General features: G+C 37.3%; 1 protein-coding gene and 1 long non-coding RNA gene across 2 annotated transcripts; both read left to right on the top strand.

Moving 5' to 3' along the window:
* The first annotated feature begins 4,301 nt into the window (after positions 1 to 4,301).
* On the top strand, positions 4,302 to 5,835 carry LOC120733338. The gene is made up of 2 exons (XR_005695791.1): positions 4,302 to 4,400; positions 5,728 to 5,835. It is a non-coding gene; the product is annotated as an uncharacterized LOC120733338 (long non-coding RNA).
* A 4,120-nt stretch (positions 5,836 to 9,955) lies between these two features.
* On the top strand, positions 9,956 to 17,002 carry LOC120733325 (serine protease FAM111A-like). Its single transcript, XM_040031423.1, has 5 exons — positions 9,956 to 10,022; positions 10,552 to 10,609; positions 12,312 to 12,360; positions 13,157 to 13,213; positions 14,142 to 17,002. Exon 5 carries the CDS (start codon positions 14,482 to 14,484, stop codon positions 15,925 to 15,927), a length of 1,446 nt encoding a protein of 481 aa, XP_039887357.1. The 5' UTR covers positions 9,956 to 10,022; positions 10,552 to 10,609; positions 12,312 to 12,360; positions 13,157 to 13,213; positions 14,142 to 14,481; the 3' UTR covers positions 15,928 to 17,002.
* Positions 17,003 to 19,097: the final 2,095 nt, after the last annotated feature.

Genomic DNA, 19,097 nt, shown 5'->3' on the forward strand with positions numbered 1-19,097 from the left:
CCATAATTTTGTTATTGTAATGCAATTTCATTGATTTTGATTACCTTTAAATCTTCACTTTTATCTCGTATAATACAATTTTGTGGAACCTGTTGACAAAAAAATAAATTCAATGTTTCAGGGTAATTTATCCCCTTACTTAACACATTACTGAGTCCTATCAGTACAGATATCCAGCTTGTCCCCCCCCCCCATTGGGACTTCATGTGTTTTCACAGTATTCTATTAATTTGTTTCAGCAGTGTAATTTGTTCAACTTCTAAAGCGATGTTATGACACGGCAGCGTAGGGGTGTGGACAGAACAAGCAAAGCAAGCAACAGCAAAGTTAAGGAGAGGTCCCGTCTCTCTATACATTTCAATGAAAGCATTTTTGTAAATAAAGAATATGATGCTATAGTGTCTTATAATTCTCTGCCATGTTTTGACTCTGAATGAAAAGTGTTTAGACTTGATTAATAGTAAGCCTGCCGTTTGCCTTTCCTGTGAGTGTCTCCTGTTCACAGAAGCTGGTGTTTGTCAAATGGAATGAATGGTATAGATCTGAATTTCACAAAACTGCAAAATAAAGCACATAAAATAATTTTTAACTTTACATCCACAAATGAAGAAAATAGTATTTTCATTGAACTTCCATGCTGGATTGAGCAAATATGTCAAGTTGTATCACAAAAACAAATCAGAAGATTGTCTCATCCAAGTAGAACAAAATACTAGATTTTCCACATGGTACTCTAATTAAAACTCAGAAAATAATTTTGTTAAATATGTGCATATTTTGCATTTACAAAATCTTCTCAACCTATCTATCTTTTTTAGAGTTTTACTTGCAGCATTTATTACGACAGTCAGCATAGTTATTGCCTGATCCCTGCCTTGTTTCCTGCATTTGATGCATTAAGTAATTATTTGATGGGTTAGGGGTTTAGAGTAAGCATATTGTGTCAGGCTTCCAATTGTGCCATGTGTACACAGCAGCTTGGACTAGCAAGACTAGTCACATGAAATGATCCCTTCTTCTTTACTCTTTTACTGTATTCATTTTTATGCATGCAATTGGTACATTGGTACTTTTTTAATGCCTCTTAGTACACTTGAAAGTAGACAAATTCAACATGACTGGTTTGTAGGTGGGTCATGATGGTCTAGGATAACCATGGTGGGATGCACGAACCTCTACAGGCTAGGAAACAGTACTCAGACTACCATTAGGTATCAGGATGATGTCCTTAATCTAAATTACCAGACTCTTCCAATGTAGTTCTTGAAACAGTAAATAGAGGTCTGCAAAGTGAAAAAAATTGCACATATTTAACAAAATATTTCTTCAGTTATTATTGTCAAAGGAGCTTGCAAAGAAGCTCTGAGAACCTTCACAGACATACTTCAGTTATTATGAAAGTGCAATTTGGAAAATTTCAGATTTTTGTTCTATTCTGATAAGAAAATCTACTGATATTTTTGTTTTTGTGGTACAACTTGTTTTATTTGCATAATACAGCATGAAAGTGGAATAAAAAAAAGGCTTCTTTCACAGTTTTGTGACAAAGGATTTTATGTTAGGAACCTTTCTACATGTTTGACTTTTCTTTTCTTTTGGATATCATTCAGAAATTGTCACTAGTTGCCTTTTTGGACTGTGAAGCTTTTATCAGTATTTGTGCACAAATATGGGACTTTACAGGACAGCTTGTATGTATCACTCAAGGTTTTTTCATTATAGATCCTGATTCATTTACATGGTAAGAAAGGTCAGGAAATATTTCAGACTTTTATCTTTAATGTGTTTTGAGTCAGTGTTCAAACTCTGGCTGCACTGATTTCGCTGTGCAACGATAAATAAAAGATCTGTAAAGTGAGTAGACCAACCATTCATCCAAAAAATATATCTTGAAAAGTTTTATTTATCAGGCTAAAATTTCACATATTTGTCCAAAGTTTGAACCATTAAATGTTTATGCCAATCGGAGACGGTCGTCTTGTGTTGATGATTCAATTAAAAAAAATCTTACTTACCTTTCAAAAAATCCTACATAAACACTTGAGAATTTACAAAGTATCTACAATTTGTTCAACAGAGAAAACACATTAATAAGTAACAGCAAATCTTTAAATACCTCAACACAGTGTTCCTGATTGTTCTTCTCTAGCGCCTCCGAAACGTCTGACATCTTAACTTTAGAGTCCGTATGTTGCTTAAGATGCTTGAATATAAAGGACAGGTACGAACTGACTTTTTTTTTTTGCAAATTTCAAATTATTCTGTCACACATAGATCTGGTTGCAGGGTGAGTAGCATGATTATTTGAATAAAAGAATAAACTCCGCTGCTGAGAGTTTACAAGGAAAAATAAACACAAAGTTTTTTCTCTTCATTAAAAGAGGATTACAATAATCTTATTTTACTGGATTACAGTATAGTGTCAGATAATATATATTGTCACAAATACATTAATTAGTACACACATCGTAAAATAATTAAATACATTGAATTTTTACTGACTGAATAAATCATTAAGTCGTAACCAGTGCAACGATATGGCTCATTTATTCAATCATTACTCAAACATTCATATGACCAGTAGGTAAAGAGCCGAGTATTCAAATTCAATCCTGCATTTATCACAGCATACAGAGTTGTCAAAACTGGCCAAAGGTCATGTTTAACTACTGTTTAATACACACACACACACACACACACACACACACACACACACACACACACACACACACACACACACGATGCAACATCATATCATTACAATACTGATTGATTTATTGAAGTGCTACTGGGTTGCAGATTTGTTATTTTTATGTACAGCAAGTTGGCAGTGTAATTCCAGTACACATAGTGCAAATAGTTAGTTTTCCTGGAATGTGTGTATTTAAATTCAGCATTCACACAAACACACAACACCCATTAAAGTTCAGAACAGAATTTTATAGTTTCCTTTAACATCTCTGAAGTATTAGGATCAGAATCAGTGTTTTACTCCTCTGAAGTCTCTTATGGAAAGTTGGCAGGTATTCCCCCATATTGTATGTTTTCGGTGTATTTATTGGCTCTGTGTAGATTACACATGGTGCTAATTATCAGCAACTAAAGCTAATTACCCAGTCCATGTAGAGACCTTGGTGCTGTAGTGATATGTAGTGATGTGCGGATCAATCCTGAAATTTCGATTCCTCCGATACCAGTCATTTATGTTCTAGAATCGATTCTCACATTAAAATATCGATATTTTAGTAATTTAGGGTAAATTTGTAGTTTATCATTAACAGGAACACAGTGGAAAGAAACTGTAACATTCGGATTGTCTACATTCAAAGGAACGACTTCCTCTTCCGCCTTTCATAGTCATGTGCGAAATACGGCTGTCTGTCTCGCAGCCCCTTGGCGTGCGCACTCACAACAATGGCTGAGCGTAATTGGAGTCATGTGTCAATTTTGTTGTCCGGCTGGAAAATCGGGAGAAATTCGGGAGAATCGTGGCTCCGGGAGATTTTCGGGAGGGGCACTGAAATTCGGTATTCTCCTGGAAAAATCGGGAGGGTTGGCATGTATGGTTGTGGCAACATCACTAACTTTGTCAAACACCTCAGAGTAAATCATATCACAGAACATGACGAGCGTATGTTGAGGTGAACTGAAGAGGAGGAGTGGACAGGGACAGGTGCTGCTAGGGCGAGACAGACATCTCTCACAGAGTCCTTTAGTGCTGCAGGCAGGCAAGGTGTTCAAATAGGACACAACTTCAGTTTTTTTATTTCTATGTGATGAACTCTGCATTATTAAGTGATAAGAACAAGTAATCTGATGTCCTGTAATCATTATGATGCTATAATTTGAGATACAATAAATAAAATACGTTTTTGTACAAAGTATCGGATCAGTATCGTCGATACCACCCTGAATATTACTTGGAATCGGATCGGAAAGGAAATCAGTGGTATCGCACATCACTACTCTGTAGCTCCTCTTTATCTCAGCCAGGATGTTGTGTTGCATGCCAGAAGTGCATTATCCATCTCGTATCGCTATATCTAAGAGGTAGAAGTAGAGTAACTAGTGGAAGGTGAAATAAAGTTTGAAAGCCTAGTCTAAAAAAAAATTAAAAGTTAAGAAAAGGTGCGGTGTTGAAGAGCTACTTGGAAAGGCTGCCGTCACTCCAGCGCCACCTTACATCACAGATATTAAATAAACAGTTTTATTGATTAAAAAATACACTATATCGGGTTCATATCAGTATCGGCAGATATCCAAATTTCTGATATCGGTATCGGACATAAACCGCCACTGTACTGGTGGCAGTTTCTGTCCATGTGGGGGATGTTCTCCGTCATCACTAGCTACGTCATCTTCACAGCCACCCGCAAGCCGCTGTCCTGCAGGACGCCGAGGTAAGGGGAACGATCCTGCTGGCTCTTAAAACCACTGTGTTGATGGAGATGAAGGCAAACTAAAGACTGACTTTCTTTTACTGAAATAATAAAAAGACTGAAGATTTCAGAATAGATTATCTGAGTTATGGCAACCTACATACAATTACACCCTGTTTTATCCTTTTGATAGTCATTATACAGTTTACAAAGAGCGACCCATCACAGTTGTTGACATCTGTGTCATTATGCTTTATTGATCAGGCATAAAAATAGTATAAATCAAGCTTTAGGATTAAGGATTTTCTGTATGTTGATATACTTGTGAGCCTTTTTTGGCCTTGTTAGTATGTTTATAATGAGATGAAAGTGATAAAACCAACAGAAAACTACAAAAGAGAATAAAAAAAAAAGCAAAACCAAATCCCACAAAATACTTTTAAATCAATTTTTTATGATATTCAATGATTTGTGCACAAGATACAATTTATTTCTGAACTTTAGCTCCTAATTTCAAAACCCCTTTCATTCAAAGCAGATGTGTCCAGTGACATTGTATCATGTTGAGTGATAACTGACAGGACTAATATGGGAGGTTTTCCTAACACCAAGATGAGCAAGACATGCAAGTGTTTTGATGCTGTACACTCAAGATAAGTACACCCACAGTCAGTTATTCAGCTAATGGAGACAACCAATTCAATCTAATGGAAATAAATATCCCAATAAAATAGTGATAACAAGCAAACTGGTAATTAAATGAGTACATGAGTGAAGGGAAAAATGAACACTTTAAATAAATAATTAATAAATGAGCCTTTAAATAAGGAAGCAAATAAAGCAGTACTAGTAAGTGTGTATGTAATTAAATAGGTATGGAAAAAAAAAAGTGAGGAAAAAGCAGGTAAGTGAATAAATAAGTGCTTAAACAACTTCCCAAACAGTTGAACATTGATAAACACACAGGGCCTTAAATAAGTATGTCAATATTTATTAATTTAAATGAGCACATTAATAAATAAAGAAGCTCTTAAAATTAGGTAAAAAAATTATGTGTGAAGTAAACAAAAGGTACTTAAATAAGTGTGTAATTACCTGAATAATTTTTCATTATACATGTATTTAACTAAACTTTTAAATGTGTACAAAGTAAGAAAAGAAGATCATTTACAGCTAATCGCAATGTATGAACAGTTGGAGGCAGTTTCAAAATGTAAGTAGGAGCAAAGAGATCGATGTAAAGCTTAAAAAGTAATTAATAATTAACAAAATCTGATTGCGTTTATATTCAGCAGGACTCCAGGGCAGGGATGGGAGTGATGTGGTCTTTGTCTCTTTGAATTTCCAGGATGGTCTACAAGTGGTTTCTGCTCATCTACAAGCTGAGTTATGCAGTCGGGGTTCTGGGCTACATGGCCATCATGTTCACCATGTTCGGCTTCAACGTCTTCTTCAGGTGAGTCAGTGCTGACAGCTCAGCTCTTAATGAGCTTGTTTAATCACACAGAGTTCATTCAAAGCTAATTTGGGCTGTTCTCTTATTCACAAGCAGTTACCACAGTAAGTAGATCTGCATATTTCTATTGGCAGATTTTTTTCACCAGATACAGAGGGAGTTTTTCCTTCCGACTGTCGCCAACGCTTGCCAATAGGGGGCCATATAATTGCAGTGCTTTCTTTCTCGGTTTTTGTATTCTTGTAGGATCTTTACTTTACTATATTAAGTGCCTTGAGGCAACTGTTGTGTGTAATTTGGGGCTATATAAATAAAATAGAATTGAGAGCCTTTCCTGACAAAACCATGTTACACAATGGAGCCACTGTTCATACAATAGTGGCTGTTAAACACTGAAAGTATTCAAACAAAAAGAAACCCAAGTTATTGGAGTTGTGTACTTTGTAATGAAATTTTATTTTTGAGCTTTCTGTTTCCCACTGAGTTTCACTTCATTAAGTTTCATTTCCAGAACGGACTAAACATGCAGAAAGCTCCCAGTGCCACTCAACTGTAGCAGTGAACTGTAGAGGGTGCTAAAGCGCTGACTTCTGGTTGAGTTTCCCTGAGTTCTGTTTTATTTGAGATTTCAACTGCCTGGAAGAGTTTAACCCTCTGGGGTCCAGGGTATAATTGGCCGTTTTTGACTACTTTTGATTTTACTTCTATATTTCACCTTTAAAAACTGTTAATCTTGCCTTGTTTGGTATCATTATTTTCAGCACAACCTCAAATATCTGAAATTTGAATTATTTTTTCATTTTGACATACTGTATTAGCACAATTGATCTAAATTCAGACAAAAAATTCAAAATCCGAGTAGAAAAAAGTTCTATTTTTTTCTGTAAAACCCACAAACATCATTTTCATAACTTGAAATGCAAATAGAAATTGTACATTTCTAAAAATTATGCACAAGTTTTGCAAACAACAAAGTTATATGGTACTATTTACCTAAAAAAGCAGCCAAGGCCTCAGGCGTTTTTTATATAACCATTTAAATCTATTTACAGAACAATCAGGTGTTCTGCATCAAATAAGAAGGCACGCAAATTATTTGTGCCAGTCCAAAAAAATAGTTTGTGTTCAGTATAAGACAGAGGAGAACAGCACAGGCCTAAACCCTGCAGGTCTGACAGCAGGAGGTGCATCAGTCCAGTTTTCCATGTGGGAACAGCGTTTACACTGGAATCTGCCTTTGACGGCTTTTTTGGAGCAACTGTGACATTCAGCAGTATAAGTGATTTCTAAGTCATCTCCAAATAACTGAAAAAGCATAAAGTATTAACATTGCCCTTGTAACATTCAACATAATGTGCTTTTACTTATTTGATTTCACTGTTCTTTATCAGTACAGTGCACCCCTGAAATTTGTCTAGAAAACATGATTTTTGTCCATAATTCCTCAATTTCCAGCTGGGAGAAGACGCATGTCCTTTACGGGCAGCTTCTCGACTGGCTCAGATACTTGGTTGCTTGGCAACCCATCATCATTGGTATCGTTCACGGCATTAATTTCTCCCTGGGCCTGGAGTAAAGCCCAGAGGAACACCGCCGTAAGTACGGCTGGAGTCGAGTTACACTCAGGACACGTGTGATAGCAAACTGTCACAGTAGGCGCTACAAGGAACCGAATGCAGCTGCTTTCAAAGTTTTTCACTTCGTGTTCTCGGACTAAACTCTCACATGGTTTACTGCAGAGTAAACGGAAAGCGTCAGAGTCTCAACACGACCCCAAAACTGCTGCCAACCCAAACAGAGTGATTGGAGCACAGAGCCAGTATTTTGACAGATCAATCTAGTTTGGTCTGGAAGTGTTGCTGTCATTCATGCCATTTCTGTTTACCTGAAAGATGCTTTACTTTGTTCTGTCTTACAGATTTTCGTGTTTAATTTGCACACTCCCCTTTTTTTTGTTTCTTCTTTTTTTAATAAAACATTTCTCTTTCTCATTAGACTTTATCTGTATTGGATTGTTGCAGCTCTTTGCACATTGCTTATAATAAGGACAGCTCTGGGTAACATTTGGACACATTGATTAATTGTAACATGACAGTATTTGACTGTGCCAATGCAAATTACTGAAGTACGCTGTGTACTATGTGCAATGTTGATTCTGTTTGTTATGCTGAACTGTGGTAGAAATGAAAGAATACGTCTCCTACAGCATTGATAAAACGCAAAGGTCCGGTGTGACTCTCGGCAGCAATTTGTTGCACAGTTTTCATAGAATTCATAAGGTGTTGTAATTTATCCTGCCATGTTAATGAAAGTGAGAATAAATTTGGTCTTATGCACTAGCTCTCTGGCATATTTGATCATGTGAATGCCATTCCAAGTTTAAACAGGTCTCATCAGGTGTTAGACTTGTAATAAGTGAATCATGTTTATCAAAGTCACAGTTCAGGTTTGATGAAAACTAGTTTTCCCTTGACTGTGCAGCCACAGTCGGATCACTCTGAATTCTCAGCTTGGATTTATGACATGGTCTTCTGGTTGTTTCATGCCTCTATAGTCACAAAGTGCACACTTAAATGTTGGGATTTCTATCATGCTTTCACCTAATGTTACTCTTGTTGTGAGAGGTTGTGATAAAAATCACCTCAGAGCTTATTGTGTCCTCCAGGTTCTCTTCTAGTGAGGCCCATTATAAACGGTTTCCAAATTTCCGCTGAAAATCTGAAGAATAGGATCCCTTTCCTGCAGCCATGTCCATATAAATATCTCCAGGATCATGAAAAATTAGTATGTGGTCCAGCTATATAACACACATTGCACTGGCACATTCAAAATATCCTAATTTTTTTTTTCTAGTTAAACTTTGCCACACACAAACTACTTTATATTATATATTTGTTTACTTGGAGCGGTGATACTGTTTCCATCAATCACCTGTAAAACCAACTTAAAAGTTGTTTTCTTGGATTCAGGATTTTCATATTAAAGAAAGATTGTGGTTACTGAAAGAAAACCTTTTTTTTTTTTTTCTGTTGTCATGGAAAGGAGTAAGTAAATGCTGGTGGTAGGGCTTGGAGGTTTGAGTGTTTCACTTGCATTTAATAGTCTTTGGTTTGGCCTGTAAACTGAGTTTAGGAGTACATGTGAATAAAAACTATTACTAGATTCAGCACATGGCACCTCGACAGCCCTCAGTTGGATAATGTTCACAGATTGGGTTTCAAATCAGTTTTTAATAAGTAAACATTATCATAAACATTAAAGTAAATTTCCCTACTATTTACTGTAAAGTGTTACCCAGTCCAGTCTAAATTGTTGTTGTGTACACATTACACTGTTTACATTTAATGTACTCTTTTGTTTTTGAAAATAATTTGAGTGTCTGTTGTTGTAATTTATATGAAGCTGAAGTTGGTAAATGGTTAATTTAATGTAGCAGTAGGTGTCAACGTGTCACGTGTGTGTTTATGAATGAATGGACTTATGAAGCAAAACCTCCATGGACGAGCAGAACAGGGTCATTTAAATGCCCAGTTCCAGTCTGACACATAACTGCAGTCACTCCATTCGTTTGGAGGTTAATTCAGAACATTAATGCTTACTGAACAGGAACACAGTTACAAATTTGAGTTATTTAAGAATAACCAGTCGATTCCACATGTAATCACAACGTAGAAACAAAGATATTACCATTGGTTTATATTTGCATAAAGACACAGATTCTGCTTTTATTCAGCACAAATGTATATAAATCAATCAAACAATCAAACACAATCAAACAATCAAACAGCATGTAAATGAAGGAAAACACCATACTGATTCCTTTATTCCTCTTACAGAGGGTTATACATTATAAAATCATGTAATATCTCCCTCTCTTTCTTCACCCCTGTCTGCACACAGAGCTACAGACCAGTCGTTGTAAGAGCCACAGACATGTGCCAATAGTAAGAAGTATAAATTAATTTTGTGATTCATTTAACTCAACTGTGGGTTTATTCCCACACCCATCCAGCTTTTAACACACAAAGTAAAAACGCCCCCAAAAGACCTCTACACAGGTGATTGGTTAATAGGTTACCATGAGATCAAGTCTCTCTTGGTCACAGGTTCCTCCCGCTCAGTATCATTCAGTTGCTTTCCGCTTCCTTCCAGAAGTCAGCGGATCTCTCCAGCGCAGCAGTAGTTTGGTGAGTAAAAAACAATCGTCTGTAGATGTGTAGCTGCTGTTGTGCCTTTCTACCAGACACAAACTCACTCAGAGAGTTAGTGTTACTATGTTGGTCATCTAATTTGCTCTCTTATGAAGTCAGAAAAACTACATCTGATATAACCAGTTATTATAGTTTTTTGTTGGTGTTGTTGTTTTTTAAGAATTGTTACCTTTAAGAAAAAACTGTCAAGTTTACAAGTTTCAGATGAAGTCCAAGTGAACTTGGATCTGAGTTGCTTTTATGTGTAAGACACACCTGAGCTCTTCAAACAGTCCTTTAGGTCTGAGAGGAGGGACTATAGCAGTCTGTTTGCTCACTGTGTGCCTTTGGAGTGTCAACCAGGAAGTCAATAAAATGTCTGTGAAATGAAACTCCAACTTAACACATGCATTACATACATAAAGAAAAATGTAACATTTTGGTTAATAATTCTGCTGGTTTATACTTCTTATTTTATGATCTTAACATTCTGGTTGAGTTCATTTTTATGTGTATCTTTTTATAGTACATTCCTGGAAGCAGCAGAGTGTGCACGCAGCCACGAGGAGATAACTAACTCTCAGGTGAACCCTTATGAATCTTTAGGTTTTTAATGTTTCTGATATCTGAGGTCTGGTATAACAACACCACCTACTATGACCTCAGTAATACCTTAGCGCTTAGCAAATCTCTTTTAAGCAAATATCTATTCTAGTTTTGTCATTATAAGCACATACAAAAATTAAATGTATATAGTCGACACTGAGGGAGCCGCTTTCCAATTAAGCAGATGAAATAAAAAATACTTTGAGAAGTTGGTTCTTTTCTTCACAAGTTGTTGCTGAAAGGAACGCCTCCACAGGCTGTTTGAGTAAATTATACACCACCAGCTCCCCCGAGTGTCCATTTCATCACACAACAAGCAACATATGGGAGAAAGATCGTACATGAATTTTGAACTTGTCTTTGGGTTTGAAAATTAAATTTTATTTAGAATTGTTTACAAATAACAATTTTACTGGTGCTTGTAGAATTTTAATCTTCTGGCAGTTTTGAGTTTAAAATGATCAGATTTTCATACACACTGCCTCAGTGTCTTAAACAATGTTTTAATACATACTGTAGTGGAAAGACAATGGGATTTTTTCCTTGCTCTCATAAAAACTGAAAGTTTTATAATTTCTTAAAGCATATTTGGATATGTGTGATTTTTTTCCGTTTTGTTTGATATTCATCTCATTTATTATGTTTTTGCTGTAGTTTTTTTGACACTTCACAAGTAAACGGGATCCTATTCTAGAAAATATGTTAAACAAAGTCTGCATATTAAAAAAAAAAGGAGAAAAGACAAAAAAACCAACCTAATATTAAAGCCAGAAATCACACACATACACACACAGAGACCAAAAACCCCCCACCATAATTATTGTTTTTATTATTGTCTTTATTGCCAGAATACGCAGTTCTTCCTTTGAGTGACTAATGCACATTTATTATTCAAGTTTTAGCATTTATTCAGTGTATGTTATGACTTGCTGAACATGCTGAGCATTACAGATCGCTACAATATTCGGCATAACAAGTTGGTTCTAATATCAAAATGTCCCTCATTGTTACACTGCTGGGGAAGTGAGATTTGGAAATGTGAGAGTAACAACTCTGTTAAAACCATTCACCACAATAACTTAAAGTTATGTTTTTTACTTTAAGAAAACTTAAAGAAAAGTTACTTCAGTAATTTTTTTTTCTTTTTCTTTTTGTTAATGATTAATAGAAAGTTGAAGAATTCACATGTCTTTAAAAAATAGTGTCTGGAAGGCAAAATGAGCTAGCAGAATTTACATCCTTGATTTTTAAAATGACTGGCACCTGAGTTGGCTAGATACGTCACCAGGGACCCAGTGGGTAGTAAGAAGTTAATAAAACTACCTATACTATCAGCAGATGACTCTTGGCCTGCATTTATAAGAATGAACTGTTTTCCATCTTATGCATATAAATGCACTGATGCTGGATTTAGTGATGAGATTACAAACAACAAAAGTGGGATAAAGCCACACTCTTATAAACAGCATGGAGATGATAACTTGGCATCAATCTATAAAACAAAATCCATATACGTTCCCAGAAGGGGTAAAGGGTTTGTTAGGAAGGGGCTTATTGAGTGTGAGTATAGAGAGGAGGAATTCCTACCATGACTCATAACTTCTCATTCATGTATTCTGCATTGTGCATCATATTGAAGCTATCCATATCTATCCTTGTAACACAACGATTTCTTTTCAGAATAAATCTGAAATCTGTGAACATGGCTCAGAAAAACATCAAAGATGAAGTAAGTAGCCTATGTATTCTGTTGTCAGCGGCTAAATTGCATCACAATTTTTTGATCTGAGAGTAGTTTCTAATTGTTTTTGTTACATTTTCCAGTGGGACAAGTTGTAGTCACTTAAGCTCTTTACTTTCTGAAAATCCAGTGCAAATACTAAAATGAAAAAGTGAAATTAGAAATTGCAGTAATGATGGCAAAGATTCCAAACAGTGAGGCCAGCAACTCACTTATGTGCCCTCTCTTCATGATGTAGCAATGTAAAATAAAAGGATTTACATAGCTAGCTGGGTTTTTTAGCATGTCATAATGCAGCTTATGGCCATATCACCCTGAGCACACACAATCATGTTTGATCTCGGACGCCAAGCAGGGTCAAGCCTGGTTAGTACTTGTATCGGAGCATCTAATTATGCAGGTCATGCAGAGTGAACAGGAGTGAATGTACCTAAATTGTGCATTAAAATGTTTCACACACAAAATCTGGGATTTATCCATCATTTCTTGCTTCAATTTGTCCCTTTTACATGTTCCTGTTTTTAAAACAGACAGTTGTTTTTATGTCTGGTGAACAAAATGTGTCCCTCCACCCAGTAATATTAAAGAGTCTACACTAAGTCTATATTGGAAGCCATTACGTTTCTCTATCAAATGAAAAACTTTAAACACCTTACGCTCTTCTGTAAGAGAAAACACATTACATACTCTGGCTAATAGTCCTGTAATGCTTTGTCATTCATTACCTTGATATTTGTCATTTGCATTGACCCAGTTCATTTTTTTGTGCATCTTTCTTCATCAGGCCAGCCCTGCGAGCAGAAGCGTGAAAACAGAGCCAGAGGAAGCTACAGCCTGTCAGGTGAGCTTCTGGACCGTTTCATGTGAAGAACAACCACATCTGACACAAAGGTTCCTGCCTGAGCCCACGTGCAGAACTATTTTTTTTTTACATCTTGGTTTGTTTGTTTTTTAGTTTCTTTAATGAAGTCATGCAAAATTTTATTTTCATACTATGAAACACTTGATGGACCGTAGCCGCAGTGATGGTCTTGGAGCAATACTGATTATAATACCAACACCAACACAGTTATATCTCGGGATGAGAATGGATAAGAACAAAATTAAAATTAATTCATTTTACAAATGTTTGCATTACTCTGTAAGATGTCCAGAAATGCATTGTCACATAATTACCATTTAACCAACCCACACAAGAACACAATCCCTATCCTAATGAGGATCACATGATCTTTCTCTTAGTCTCTAGGGTTGAACACAAAGCCAACAGCACAGAGACTTTAAAGTGATCACCATAATTATTGTACTTTGGAAACATGAACAGGTAGAAACGGAGACTGCAGCCTGACTGCCTAGTTGGCCTGGGGTCAGCATTCACTCACCTTTAAGGTCACTCTTTAAGGTGACTGATAAATATTTAGGATGGGTCAAATGCCGAGTCAGCGTATGAAGACACGGTACCTTCCCTGTTATCTTAAATGTGTAGAAATGGGATCTGTTGATGTCTTCTGTCAACAGACATGACATTATGCCATAAACAGTGAATTGAGTTTCATTAATATTCAAATTTTTTTGAATAAGCATAATTTTTTTCCATCTGTTTTTCTGTTGTTCATAGACTCCTATATCCAGTCCAGTTAAAAAACAAAACAAAAAAACAAGAAGAATAATGGCTTTTAAAATGTTGTTTATGAACAAAATGCATTACATTTTGTTTTTGGTACATTAGCAGCCTCTAACGTCCATTTCTCCACTCTGATTTCCTGCAGGAACCACATAAACATCAGTTCAGAGTGAAATTCAGTCCGAATGACACATACACCATTGGCTGTGTTGTACCCCGCACAGTGCTGGAGGCCATAAAATCTTCAAATAAGTATAAGAAGATGGTTAAGGGTGCAGATGTAAATGTTATCATCCAGATGGGTACAGGAGACGACGAATCAATTGTTCCAACACATTTCCCGTGTTCTTGTGTTGGGAATCATGAGGTTCTGACCATTTCATGTAAATCAGAAAAGGTGGAAGTGGCTCAGGTCCAGGATTCCAACGTAGTATATCCAAGAGATGCCTATTCTGTCTTTTACATTGATACAAAGGGAGGACTAAATGCCAAAAAAAAAAAAACTTTTTAAAAGTGGCACTTTAAAACATTTCAAGTATCTCTGTGTTTACGGAGAGAAGGGGATAACTGTGGCGGAGGCTCTAAAAAGAGATGGCCGCTTCACTGATGACCTGGGCTACTTTGAGCTGGTCAACATCAATGACAAATGTAAGACTGAGTGCACAGACGAAATTGATAATCTGGATAAAATGAAGTTTAAGATATGTCTTCCACGAGGAGCAAATATGGAAACAAAGGATGTAAAACAAGTGGCCATCCCTGGCCAACAGAAACCTCCACATGCATCAAATAATGCAGAGCGCACAAGACAAACAAGATCAGTCTTAACTCTTGCACAGCAGAAGGAAATCAGTATAACAACAGCAGCGAAAGAAACAGGCTGCAGCATTGACTCTAAGGAGGTTTATAAGCTACTGTGTAAGCAGTTTCCACATCTGAAACAATGGATGGAAAGTAGATTCCCTGAAAATTCTTTCCAGAAAACACTGAAACTGAGGAAGGAAAACTTTGGAAAGATCCAACAGTCTTTTAGTGAAATTCACCAAGTCAGGTTGCTGCTTGAACTGAGCGAGTCAGTTTGTCTCTTAGAGGTACCCATAAATGATTCCTCCATAAAGCAGGGCACAGGCTTTGTGCTATTTGACAACTTTGTCTTGACAAATGCCCACTTATTCAAATACTGGGTTGATTCAAAATTACCTAATTGGCATAAACATGTAAACATTACTGCTGTCTTTAACTTTGAAAAACAAGACTCTGACAAGAACAAGATTAATGCCAAGGTGTTTGTTGGCAACGATAAGTTAGATTATGCCATACTTGAGCTCAAACCAAACAAACTTGAGGTTCCACCAGGGCTCCTCAAGAGATTTGGACCTGTACCTTTAGATGGTGCAGCCTGTGTTGTTGGACACCCAGGAGAAGGAGTGAAAAAAATGGATCCTACGTGTATCATTGTGAAAGAGGGACGAGAGGAGGCTGTTAACAAAACTTTAGAGGACTACAAGGACAATTTAATCCTTCTTTATGAGATCAATCAGGCGATCAAAAATCACCCTTGTGAAAATATCTATGTGACCTACAACTCTTTCATGTATCACGGCTCTTCTGGCTCCCCAGTATTTGATGCATATGGACAAGTGTTTGGTTTGCACAGTGGTGGATTTTTCTATGGATTTCCAAAGACTGAACAGAGTGTGATTGAGTATTCCTTTCCTCTGCTCACTATATTTGAAAACTTTGTGGATAATGTGAAGAAAGAGGGGAATGAGAATCTGTTGGAAAGAGTTGAGGAGGAGGCAAAGGGAAATCCACACCTAGAAAACATTATTGCGTCTGTTGTGGGGTCAAAGCAAGACAAACCTGAGGAGCTGTTGCAGGGTGTTCAGGGTAAAACAGCAGATTCTGAGGAGGGAATGGAGTTGATTTGAACTCTTGTTTTTAATTCTGTTTAGCTTTTAGCATCAGTTATTATTATTATTATTACCATTACATAGGTGGTGAGTACTCTGTTAGACATCTAAAGTCTTGATAACCTTTTGTTTTCATGCCTATTTTTATTTTTTTTAAATTAATTTTACTTTCTTATAATAATCTTAAGACAGAATCAATAAATGTACCTTTGTCATCATAACAAATTTAAATGGTAAACTTTTTGCTTTTATGACCCTTTAAGATTATTTGAGTGGCTGTGAGCATGTTGGTTTTTTTTATATATTTTTTTTATTGCTCAGCTACTGTAATGAAAAACGGTTTTTCTGCTTTTTTGGCCTTACTGTAGATGTTTAAGATGCTGTAATCCTTAATGCTTGTAACCTGACTGGTATGTATTCAAGTGAAGTTAGACTTTAATATTCTGTTTTGATGTTGGACAATATTCATTATTTGTTACGTTTGCTTTAATTTGGAAATTGAATTGAAATTGAATGTTTTTGTAAAGATTTTGGTTGTTAATAAATGAGAAGTGAAGCAACACAGGGTGTAAAACGGTTCCACTCTCTATCTTAAAATGTTTCCTGTCAATAATTTTGTCAGTTAATTTTTACCTTTTAAACATTTGAAGTTTTCAATTGTTGGGAAAATTCTAGATTATCCTTAAATTTAGATTTATGCATTTAGAATCTCACTGTAGGATTTGGTATAACCTTTGTTTGCTTAAATGAGATGTTTAGGAGTGTTTGTGTCAGTATGACTTCGTAAAGAACTGCTTAGATAGGCCTAATGATGTTTTGCTATGTTATCTGCTAACTGTTAGGGCGTGGAAGGACAAAATTCCTAAGATGACCGGTGCCAGGAGCTTCCTGGGAAACGATAGTGGGAGTTGCTCTCTGCCACAGCCTGTGGGAAAGAAACCTGTTGTAACTAAAAGATACAGAGAGTTGTGTGTGGGGAGGAGGTATAAAATAGGAGCTGAGACATCCCAAGGGCAGAGCTGGCATGAATTTGAACTGTGATGTTTGATGTGTGTGCAGGCTCTCCTGCGCAGTAATAAATGGCTTGATCACAGCTCTTTCCGTGTTGCAGACTTCATTTACAAAATTCCACGAGTGTGGGCACTGAGGAACGACCCCAAAGACGGCTGATCACCCAGAGGAAAAAAGTCAATGCTCAGTCTCACCAAAACTTCAAAAAGGGGGAGTTGTGGGGCAAGTCCTGCAGTGACACACCAAGATCATCCTATAGAACTAGGGGAGATCTGCACCGGTGAGCTGTGTCCAACCTATGTGTGTATTTGTGTATGTCTATAGGTCACTAGATTTCTTTGTTAGGCCAAGGGGTAGGTGAGTTGTGAGAAGGGCTGGGCTTAAAGAGCGCAGCAATTTCCTGACGTCTTAACTAGACAAAGGATTTAATGGCCCCTGGTGCAGTGGCTCACGGGACATCAGCTGAGTTGCTTAAAGTGCAGAAGGACACCTAAGTGCCGCTGAAGGCGGTGGGTGGAGGTGTTTTAGCACTTTTGGTCCGTGGAAGGCTTCGCTAAGGATGCTTGGCGAATAACATGGGATCCCAAGACAGTCAGCACGGCGGAGTTAAGGGCTGGGGTGTGGACTGTGGCGCACGCTCCACCGGGTGGCCAAGGAGAGAACCCAATCTTTGACTCAATGATTAAAAAATGTGGAAAGAAGGCATGAAGTTGTGAGAAAGAAAAAGAAATGTTGACAAAGAAAGGGGTTAAGTCGGTTGATGAGCATTGGATGAATGATAAAAGAAAGGTGTTTGAAAGTGTGGGTGGAGAGAAGAGAAAGCAGCTTTGAAAGGAAAAAAAGTGAAAAAAAAAGTGAGAAAGGAGTCGAGAGGGAGAAAGCTGACACAGGACCCGTGTCGGCTCCCCTCTCCGTAGAACACAGCAAGCAACACATCATTTTTTTTAAACACATCAAAAATATGTACATTTAAATCTCTGCCTATGTATGCAATGTCTGTGTGCGGTGAGAATGTGGAATTTCTTGTAGACTCCGGAGCCACTCTGTGTTACGCTCTCACCCTCCCTGAAATTCCAGCCAACATTAGAAGGTACACCCACTCTGTCTCTGCAGCAGGACATGTTCAAAGGGAGAATTTCGCCGTTCCCCTGTCCTGTATATACGGTCAGGGCCAAAAGTTAAAACATAGTTTTCTATTGTTAGACTCATGTCCGGTAAATTTACTTAATGTGTGAATTAAACATAAATTTGATCTCCTGCCATGATGGCATTACAATCACATAGTCAGAATGTGATTATGCAATGGTGAAATACAGCCCTGTGACCCCTGCCTTTGTGTATGAATGGTGGCTGGGGGCAGAGCCGTTCACTGAAAGTTTTTTTTCTTTTTTTACAAACAGCACGTGACTGCACGGCTCCAGATGCCTGCTTTGGCTGGAGGCAGGGCCTGCACTGCACTTCTCACTGTGCTTCACAGGGCCCTGATGAGAGACATGAGGAGTGGTGCAGAGTTGAAAATGATAAACTAACTGTGATATGCTTATTTGGGAGCTTTACATTAGCTGTGCTTGCAATTTCACTCACTAAAGAACAAAAGTTATTTATACTGGATGCATCCACCCCACACATTTCCCTTGCTAGGTCCGCTGACTGCAGGTGGGAAGACCTGGGCAGATTTGTACACAGTTGTAACAGAGCTTGCGATTGACAAGTCAGGAAGGACCCAAAAGTGTTGTTCTCCCTAAAAATTGAATGTTTATAAAACAGTTATGCTGTTTATGGTTATACTGTCTACTGTGCTTGCTCAGTTGAACTGGTGGGTCCCACTGTTGATCATTATGTTGATGGCCTGTGGGCCTCATCTGGATATGATGTGGGACTGATTAAAGACTGCAAACCAGCTGTTATCATCTTGTCCTGTCAACTTAGTGGGTTAAGAATTGATATGTAAATTAGTTGATTGTTATTAGATCAGGGAAAGATCATTTGATTATAACACAAGTAAGCACAATGTTGCAAATGAGTGGAGACTAACAGACTGAGTTTCCTGTTTCTGATGTATGGATGAAGCTTGCACCTAGACATGCACACACACCTGATTATATGGGAACAAACTCTGCTTTGTCAAGTGAAATACATGACAGCATATCACACAGTTTTATTTTGAATGCTAAATA

Source organism: Simochromis diagramma, unplaced genomic scaffold (genome assembly GCF_900408965.1).
Source record: "Simochromis diagramma unplaced genomic scaffold, fSimDia1.1 OVJJ01000229.1, whole genome shotgun sequence".
NCBI lineage: Eukaryota > Metazoa > Chordata > Actinopteri > Cichliformes > Cichlidae > Simochromis > Simochromis diagramma.

Bases quoted from the DNA above. Each gene is read 5' to 3' on its own strand.
- LOC120733325 (XM_040031423.1), top strand. From the start codon at position 14,482: ATGCCAAAAAAAAAAAAACTTTTTAAAAGTGGCACTTTAAAACATTTC.